The 10,000-nt window shown below is 44.8% G+C and overlaps 2 protein-coding genes across 2 annotated transcripts in view; both read right to left on the bottom strand.

The window, feature by feature from the left end:
- Positions 1–6,951, bottom strand: part of apaf1 (apoptotic peptidase activating factor 1) — a 101,440-nt gene extending 94,489 nt beyond the window's left edge. The window contains exons 1-6 of the mRNA XM_063217499.1: positions 6,771–6,951; positions 5,510–5,699; positions 2,168–2,244; positions 1,903–2,023; positions 1,171–1,360; position 1 (exon numbers count right to left, since the gene is read on the bottom strand). The exon at position 1 is cut by the window's left edge and continues 112 nt beyond it. Coding sequence (XP_063073569.1) covers position 1; positions 1,171–1,360; positions 1,903–2,023; positions 2,168–2,244; positions 5,510–5,699; positions 6,771–6,908 — 717 coding nt within the window. The 5' untranslated portion in view covers positions 6,909–6,951. The remainder of the gene's footprint in view (positions 2–1,170; positions 1,361–1,902; positions 2,024–2,167; positions 2,245–5,509; positions 5,700–6,770) is intronic.
- Positions 6,952–8,687: 1,736 nt separating this feature from the next.
- ccdc87 (coiled-coil domain containing 87) overlaps positions 8,688–10,000 on the bottom strand; it is a 25,299-nt gene continuing 23,986 nt past the window's right edge. Inside the window, exon 20 of the mRNA XM_063217747.1 lies at positions 8,688–9,082. Coding sequence (XP_063073817.1) covers positions 8,717–9,082 — 366 coding nt within the window. The 3' untranslated portion in view covers positions 8,688–8,716. The remainder of the gene's footprint in view (positions 9,083–10,000) is intronic.

Genomic DNA, 10,000 nt, shown 5'->3' with positions numbered 1-10,000 from the left:
CCTAGGAAAGACCACAACACATTACATTACATTACATTGCATTACATTATATTACATCACATTGCATTAGTAAAAGTAATAGTTGTTATAGCACTGCTTGCATCCTTGTGTAGTGTACAGTATCTGTGTATTATTGTATGTCCCCAAATGTCATCTAGGCCTACTTTCTCCGTTTGTGTTTTATTTCACTCTCTATTTATAGGGTGAAGGCAGTATTAATAGGACCAACGTAACCTATGAGTGACAGGTTCTCATTTCCTCTTTTGAGTTTGTTTTGTTCTGTTTTGTGTGTCTTGTGTTTTTGTCTTCTGTTGGGGTTTGTATCATTTGTAAAAAGAAAAGAGAAAAATGTAAAATAATGTATGAATTTGTTTTGACCACAGGAAGAACAGTGCTTCTAATAGAAGAAAACTGATGTGTTGTCAATAAAGCAATCAATCAATCAATCAATCATCCAGGATCAGCAGTGACCTATAGGAGAGACCAGAACACAATAGGGCTGTAACGATATTGTATCGAACCAAGAAATCGCGAGACACAGAGTTGCGATAGAACACAAACACTACTGCTTGCATCCTTGTGTAGTGTACAGTATCTGCGCATTATAGTATGTCCCCAGATGTCATCCAGGATCAGCAACGACCTAGGAGGAAAGACCACAACACATACACTACTGCTTGGATCAAAGGGGTCAAAGGGGCGGGCGATGGTATGCATGACTGTTGCCCTGTGTGTTCTCTGGGCCTACAGTACTTGTGAGCTACACAAATACTACTCCTTGTGTACAGTGTCTGTGCATCATACTGTTTGTCGTGTATTTGAGGAAAGGCAGGGCAGGGGCCTGAGAGATGAGAACAGGAGCATGCTGCAGTTACATTGGGGATGAGTGTGGCTGGAGAGCATACCTGGACCTGGACCTCTGTAAGGTTTGTGTACCTAAACGTGTCTGTGTGTGCGCGCGCGCATGCATGCGTGCGTGCGGGCGTGTGTATGTGTCTCCTCACCTGGGGTAGCGGCGTATCACGAGGAACTGGAGTCTCTCCTTGGCCTCCTACGTGGTGTGTGTGTGTGTGTGTGTGTGTGTGTGTGTGTGTGTGTGTGTGTGTGTGTGTGTGTGTGTGTGTGTGTGTGTGTGTGTGTGTGTGTGTGTGTGTGTGTGTGTCTCCTCACCTGGGGAAGCGGCGTATCATGAGGAAGCGTAGTCTCTCCTTGGCCTCCTCCATGGAGCACGGGGGCCGATGGCAGCTCTCGGGACTCTGGCTCTGCTCCAGACGGAAGCACAGCGACTGCATGCGCACCAGCAGGTCTGAACGCTCCATCTGGCCCACGGAGACCCACTGCACACCGTCAGGGAAACACTCTGGTGGCCGGAAAAAGGAGAAGAGAAGGATTAACACACTAACCCATTTTGGCCTGGAGACACATATACGCTGCATTCAGGCTCTTATTAAAAATGTAGGTATGTTAGAGCTGAATGAACACATTCTAATGCAAAAATGAGGGTCATTTCATGTGTGTATGTGCTTTGGAGGCTGAGATATTTAGAATTTAATAGGCATAGGGCACCCTCTCCCAAAAAGAGCTTGGATTTTGTCTATTTAGGGTGATTTCAAGAACAGATATGAACATGCACATGGACAGCAAAATCAAAATTAACAAAATAACGGACACAACAGCAAACATAAAACCCCTTTAACTGGCTTCATTTCCATATGAGGGGTTTGACACTTACCCTGGATGAGTAATTTGGATTTTGTCTATTTAGGGTGATTTTAATAACAGATATGAACACGCACATAGACAAAATTAGCAAAAGAACGTAGACAACAGCAAACATAACACCCCTACAGTGGTGCCTCATATGGCTACAGTTCCATATGAGGATGGGGGTTTGACACTTACCCGTGATGAGTGCGTGGTCGCGCACGGCCTCGGCGGCCAGGACGGACTTGCCAGAGCCGGCCATGCCGTAGACGGTGACCCAGCCGGGGCCCCCCTGCAGCTGGTAGAGCTTGGCCCTCACCTGGTTCAGCAGCGCCGGGCGAGAGGGAAAACAGAGAGAGAGATCAATGACACACTACCGGTAATAACAATGTAAGTGGCAAAATAAACAACATTAATCCATTTGTTTACCCCCCCCCTGCAGCTGGTAGAGCTTGGCCCTCACCTGGTTCAGCAGCGCCGGGCGACTCACAAACACCATGGGCCTCTGGGGAACGCCCCCCTCGCTCAGAACCACCTGGACTGCACACACAGAGAGAGGAAACACAGAGAGTCATGAAGCACTTTGAATACACATACTGTACACACCTAGCCTGGTCCTGACCATCCCATAATAGGGTCATTTCACGTGAAATCAGACACTTTGGGACCCGACCGACCCGGATTTCAATCATACTTGGTGTGCCTTTTCAGTAGCAAGGTAGCACCACAGAACTGCATTGGTTTGAATCTGACACTAATATTAAGGGAGAAACAGACTAGGAAAGGTTCACATGTGAGGGTAGGACACTATACATTCAGCCTTGAATATATCAGTCAGATGCCTGTGGTGTTGTTTGAAAGCTCTTTTCTGGCTCTACATATTACACAATCACCTTGGAATACAACTACTCTCAGAATATGAATTATGATAAATTGAAAAATTAAAAATTGAATATCTAAAAAACTCATATTTTAAAATGGCCAGTTCCTTGTCCAAACGTAGCCGGCAATGTCATGAGCAGCACCTAAAATGCTGGTGTTCGGTTTGTTATTCATTTCAGAGAGAATTTGACTCACAAATATGGCGTCATACAGACCACTTACTAATAATATGGTAATACCATAGTAGCATCACATGACAAAACAAAAACAAAACAAAAATGGTCAGTGTCCATGGTCCCAGGTTTCAGAAACTAAGGCAGATGTCCATTTATACACACCAAATGATGATATGTGAATGTTTGAACATTCCTTCTCTGTGTACCTGTGCCATCTTCCCTTTACCGTACTTTAAAGAGATAATCAATGGCTACACTCTCATTTTGTACTCTACCAGTGCATTTGAAGCAACAGCTGTGTCTTTTGTAGATAATGTATAAGTACGTCCCGTTGCAGTTACAGGTTCCACTACCAGAAGCACATCCTGATGATCCATGACAAGTCTATGTGGTCTGAAGGGAAAAGTGAAGGATGGAGATGGCCCATGAGGATGCAGGAAGTTCAGTTTCACCTCTCCAGTGCTCGGCATACATTCCTCAGCACATGCTAGCCACCAGTTGCCATCATATACAGCTACAACATACCCTTTGATGCTTGAAAATGTAACACATTCCTTTACTGAGCTCACTCTTTCAACTCTGCCTTCTCTGAATGCTCAAAATGGCCTAACTTCCACTGTGTTCATTGACAATGGGCAGAAGCTGTGTAGTTTTTGAGTACCTGGAATAGTTCTTGCAGATTCTGTCTTGACATTATTGACATCCATTGCCAGTTTGCCACAACAGAGATGTACCATCATGAAGCTGAGAACCTGTTGAAAAGGTTTGAATCTGCAAGAACTATTCCAGGTACTCAAAAACTACACAGCTTCTGCCCATTGTCAATGGACACAGTGGAAGTTAGGCCATTTTGAGCATTCAGAGAAGGCAGAGTTGAAAGAGTGAGCTCAGTAAAGGAATGTGTTACATTTTCAAGCATCAAAGGGTACTACCATTTCAGAGCCAAGTCTCTTAGCGGAAGTATGTAGGATGGTGCACGAGGCTAGTACATACCACCCCTAGGGAATACGACTCTCACTCAGAACCACCTGGACTGCACACAGAGGAAACAGAGAGAGTCATGAAGCATACACACATACTGTGTATCACCACCATTAGGGAACACCAGCCCACTTACAACCACCTGGACTGCACACAGAGAGAGAAAACACAGAGAGTCTTGAAGTACTTTCACTACTTTGCACACACATACTGTACAGTACATACCACCCCTAGGGAAATACAACTAATAGTTAGAACCACCTGGACTGCACAGAGAGAGAGAGAGAGAGAGAGAGAGAGAGAGAGAGAGAGAGAGAGAGAGAGAGAGAGAGAGAGAGAGAGAGAGAGAGAGAGAGAGAGAGAGACAGACAGACAGACAGACAGACATTTCATGTCATGTAGTATGTACAGCACCTGTCATCACTCAACAACTGGTCAACTACATGAATCATCGATTCAATGACCCACTCATAACAATCTAAGCTGCAAAATAAACAAAATGAATCCCTTTGTTTACCTACCACCTAGCAGTGTGGCCTAGTGACTCAGGCACAGCTGCTTAACAAACAGCACAAGAAATCCTCTTAAGGCTGATGCAAACCTGCCTATCCTAGCGCAACACACACACACACACACACACACACACACACACACACACACACACACACACACACACACACACACACACACACACACACACACACACACACACACACACACACACACACACACACACACACACACACACACACACACACACACACACACACACACACACACACACACACACACACAATTAACTCAGGTCAGGCTGGTTTCTAAAGCTTCTACACAGGGCAGTCAAGTCAAGTGGGTCAAACTTGGAGAGCGAAGCCTAAGAGGTTTTTGTTGGCACGGTCTTGTCTAGCCGCCTCCTGATCACAGGCTTAGGGTTTCTCTTTAATTGATTGATTTGTGTAAGAGGAGATTTAGGTATTTATACGGGTATTGTACGTAAGGTGTTTATAATGCTTTCTAGACTCAATACCTACGGTATATGTTGGTGTTGTATGAAAATAAATCGGCAAAACCATCAAGCGCACCCCACAGGGGAAAAAACCCTCAACGGCCTACCTTATAAAAAATCTCTTGATGAGCGAAAAATAAAAATAAAAAGAAAAAGAAAAAGAAATCTACATTTTTTTTCACAAAAAAAAAAAAGTTGTTGCCCCGGCCTACATTGTACAGTATCTAGGATGCCTATTTGTACCATGTATAGCAGGGCTATTCAATTGGCGGCCCGTGGCTCAGATGGGGCCCAGATCCGGCAGCCAGATGCGACAGTGAAATACCATTCGCGAGTCTCCAGAACAAATTTACATTTGAATAGGTAACTTTGTGGACACCCTGGGGGTCATCCGTGCATATATCTACTCAGTACTCACCCAGGGGCGTGCCCCCGTTGGAGAAGCTCTTCTCTGCCTCGGGTGAGCCCATGGGCAGGTCTGGGTGCAGGAGGCTGGCCAGGTCCCCATAGCTCTCCCGCACCAGTGCCCCCCACATTTGGGCTTACATTGCCCTCAGGGACCCATTTGGACGTACATTGCCCTCAGGGACCCATTTGGGCTTACATTGCCCTCGAGTCCGGCCAGGGTCATTTGCAGACCCTGCCCCATATCTCTCTCCCAATCTTTCCTGTCTACTCTCACAATGTCCTATATTAATAAAGGCCAAAAAGCCCCCAAAAATACTTTTAAAACTACAACTGGAGCCCTGTAACTACTCACCCAGAGGTGTTCCCCCGTTGGAGAAGCTCTTCTCTGCCTCGGGTGAGCCCATGGGCAGGTCTGGGTGCAGGAGGCTGGCCAGGTCCCCATAGCTCTCCCGCACCAGGGCGTTGTAGAAGGAGATATAGGCCCGGTTGTCCTTACGCAGGAGCACCTCCAGCAGGGCGGCCGCCTGCTCCTTACGAGTGGTCTGGAGAAACACGCAGAGTAGAGGGAGCATGTCACTATATTATTATAATATTATTATATTACACTGCATTTGGCAGACGCTTTATAGCCAAAGTGACTTACAAACGAGGACATAATCATAGCCAACATCACTACCAGATACAAAGTGCACAGGAAATATACAGAACAACAAGTGCAGATGCAAAGGGTCTTTTTTTTTAAAACCCAGAACACACACACACATATGTCAAGAGTCTGGCCTGGGGCTAGGGCAGCTCCAGCATTAATCTAGTAGATAGTCACGAAAGCTTATTACATTATACTTGTGAGACTTCTTCTATCCAAATAACTCCCAAAAAAGCACACAAGGTGAGATATGATTGCTCATTCTAAATGAAGTCAAATTAAGTCACATTTACTACATTTGTCCTAGTAGTCTGCTCACACTGATTGCACGAGGGAAAAAAACAAATAGAATGGATGGCTACTAAATCATATTACACTGGCTGACACTTGTATACTCTCACAGAATATAAACAAGCGCAGAGTATCTTATGAAGCTCTGAGGACCGAAAGCTTACAGTGAAATCAGTAACGCCATTTTATTTGCACAAGACTGAAGTGTGCATATTTTTTCCCCCTTTTTTTACGTTGACGTTTCAACTAAATCTGCACCTTCACTACAGTTGAGTGATGACCATTGACCACCACTATACAAATAACTTACAAAAAGATGACATGAACTCAGAGACCCTTGCCAATTCCTAGTGGTTCACATGTTTTGCACGAGTGTAATGGGTTGACGTTATTATTATTATTACATTGCACTTCCTTAGAAGCAGCCTCTTGTAACAACAAAAACATGAGCTGAGAGGCATGTTTACATGACGTGACATATTACAAGGAGGGGACATGAACAAGTATTGACCTGCAAACAAAATACCAAAGGCAATGCAGACAGGACGGATGACAGCATGAGTGGGGTACTGAGGGTTACAGCTGTTGAGTGATTGATGTCAAATTTAAACACAAATGAACTCTCTCTCTCACACACACACACACACACACACCTTTCACAACACAAGTCCCCCACCTTTTGCAGAACCCTCTCCTCCTCGTCATTGGTGAGCACCCCATCAGTGATCATATGGTCCATCAGATAGGCTGCTTTGATATCCGACTCCAGGTTTGGCCGAGAGCGTAGGAGACAACTTCGGGCTCGCTCCTCCATCCTTGCGGCGAGGAGCACAGTAGAGCATGCAGGGTCTTGTTGCTGCAGCCTGCAGGAGTGATTCAGTCATTCAGAGGAACTTGCGTTGCGATAGTCTGTCAGTCTGCCATCATAACGAAACAAGTCGGCTTACTGTTGACTGAATGTCACTCACCGTGACAACTGAATTGTTGTTTGTTTGCGTGACATGGCAAGAGTAAATAGCGAAAGAGAAACAAAATAGTCCATCGCCCAGAAAACTTTGTCAAAACTATCTGAGGTCACTTAAAGTATTTCGTATTCGTTTACTACACAGTAATAACCAACCACGTATCACCAGTGGCATGGTTCTTGGCTGAGTTACCTTATCTTCACTTCATCTGACGCTGACGTTACCTGTTACTTACCAGAGCCATACAGAGGGGAGAGTTACGCGATTGGAGGACCAGGAATTAAATGGCAGCTCCGCCTTTCAGCGAGATAAGGGTGTTCCTAAAGCGGCTGTCTTTCCATAGACTCAACATAGAACCACCACATTAACAGCCAAAAATAAGGACTAACGAACTATACTGCGGGGTAATCACCACAAATATGTAAACCATCAACTGTCTCGGTGGTGATAATCCCAACAGTTTTACCATCTGTGATGTTAATCTGAAGTTATTACTACGAACAGCAAGTCTTGTCATATTCCCTGCATTGCATCGCATTGCATTTGCTGTGTGCTACGCCCACTACTAGGAACTAACACTCGCAACGCTGAGCAGTACTGAGAAGCTAAAACAGCTAATTTTGCTAAAGAGGAAGTCGGCCTAAGCACACAGCGGAGATTGCCCGACTCTCCCCTCTGTATGGCTCTGTTACTTAACAACTGTAAACCAGTGGCAGGAAGTGCCTTTTTTTCAAACTTGGACTCCGACTTCTTCTCAGTTGGTGGAATTAAAATTACGTTATTGTTCAACGTCGCTGTGCGTTATGTCGAATTACCAAGGCTTCCTATGACCGTCCATTGATTGATTTTGAGGAGCTGTCATTCGCTCACATCCACTCACTCTCATGCTTGCCAGATAGAACAAAAGAGTTTAGGAGGACATGCTTAGCAATAAACAAACAAAACAAACTTACGGATGTGATACCCGTGCACTTCCCCAGTAACCACAGATGCAAACAGAATATCCTTTCAGTTCCTTCAACTTCTTTCATGTGTGTGTAAATTCTCCACCTATATCGTTTTCAAACTGAATGCTTCCTCGTCGGTCTCACAAAAACAACTTCCCCGGCGTCACCCATCCAATGAAAAACGCTGCCTGTGCACATGTGACAGGGTGTGATGGAGAGCGAGCTGTCACCAGGCAGATATAAGCCACCTGGTGGCGAAATTATAGAACTACAACTACATGACACAATACTACAGTACACAGTAGCTCTTATGATAAACAGGATTATATCTCACACACACCCATGTGACCATGCTTTACTAATGACAGGTGAGCACCTGGGTATGATGTAATGTTTATGCAAATTGCAAAAGTGGTGACGGGGAAATTATTGACGTCTTCCAGGTAAAATTCTAGGTAAATTCCAGAAAATGTACTACAGCAAATTGTAGCATTACTAAACATTTTACAATCCATCTGCAATACCTCTGGTTAAATGGAAACAAATTGAAAACGAAAATGGAAACAAAGACAGAAAAAACATAAAAACAACAAAATGGCACACGCTGACCACCTGTATTTTTTTTCACTGAAAAAGAGAATATTTGGAATGATGAAATTGATGAATTTATTCCAAAAAATCAATTTATTCCTTTATTTTACAGCAAATCTTCAGTGGTCTTGCAGGTGAATGGGCGGATACAGCTGGCTCTGACTGACCGACATTGCGGGCAGTGTGGGTTGTGTGAGGTTGACTTTGTGTCCACACAGTGGGGTCATGGTGGTCAGCTCGGAGGAGTTGTCCGCCGCCACGCCGCCCTCTTGTGGCAGGCTGGGGCATTGCGGCTGTCCGGCCGCTTGGCTCTGCTTCTTGGTAAGCTCCAGGGGGGCCAGTCGGGCGGGGAGGACGTTCTGATTGACGCCACACCTCCGCGTCCTCGTCACCACCCTCTCCAGCGAGCGCACTCTCCTCTCCTGCTGCAGCCAGTACAGCATCTCTGTGCGGTCCCAGCGGATCTTCTCGTGGTACGGGCGGCCCTGGGGGACGACACAGTAGAGTAGAATAGAATAGAATAGAATAGAATAGAACAGAACAGAACAGAACAGAATAGAATAGAATAGAATGGAATAGAACGGAATAGAAAAGATTATTTATACAGTCACAAGGAGATCGAAAGCACTCACTTCAGTACAGGCATTAAAGGCATATAAGTACTGTACATTAAAGACGCACTGTGTAGGATGGTGGCACTAGCCAGAGCAAGTATTGCAACTATGCTGCTCATGTAAACTGTGCTGCCAATTGCCAAATTTGATCTTTTCAGGAATATGTACTAAATAATAAACCAATGTTTACAAGAATGACCAAAGAACAGTAAGTTTTGCAGCTAAAAATGTCTAGTTCTGGAAATTCAAAATGGCGGACCATGGAGAAGACCCCCCTTTCATATATGAAAAGTCCAATTTTCCCAGTCATACTTATGGTTGGTTATGGAATTTGATGGTGGCGGTTACGTTTTTTTTTTTATCAAAAAAAGGTCACATTTGTGAATGAGCAGCATGAATTCTGGAAATGAACTACTTAACAGTGTGCCTTTAAACTGTTTAAAGGGATATACAACACAGTGAGTTATAACTGCTTTACAATAACACATGTATAAAAAATGAAATTGGATAGGGGGATAGAGGAGAGTTTTAAGGTCCAAGTGTATGTTTATCGTCCTGCTGGCACACAATGTGCACGGCACAATAGCACCTATTATAATACCCTATCAGATTATATGCTAAACGAACAGGGCGCAATGCATGCAGGCAGTGCTTAATTTGAGGGGGAGCAAGGGGGAGCTAGCTCCGGAACCTCAGACGAGAGCTCTGGAACCTTGGATGGAACCTCAGGGAAAGACATCACAGACCCCCCCTCAGGGGGTAGCCACCCATCCTCTGGGCTCCGGGACC

Source organism: Engraulis encrasicolus, chromosome 15, assembly GCF_034702125.1.
Source record: "Engraulis encrasicolus isolate BLACKSEA-1 chromosome 15, IST_EnEncr_1.0, whole genome shotgun sequence".
NCBI classification, from domain to species: domain Eukaryota; kingdom Metazoa; phylum Chordata; class Actinopteri; order Clupeiformes; family Engraulidae; genus Engraulis; species Engraulis encrasicolus.
Note: the sequence above shows the minus strand (reverse complement) of the source record. Positions and strands in the feature narration are given on the sequence as shown.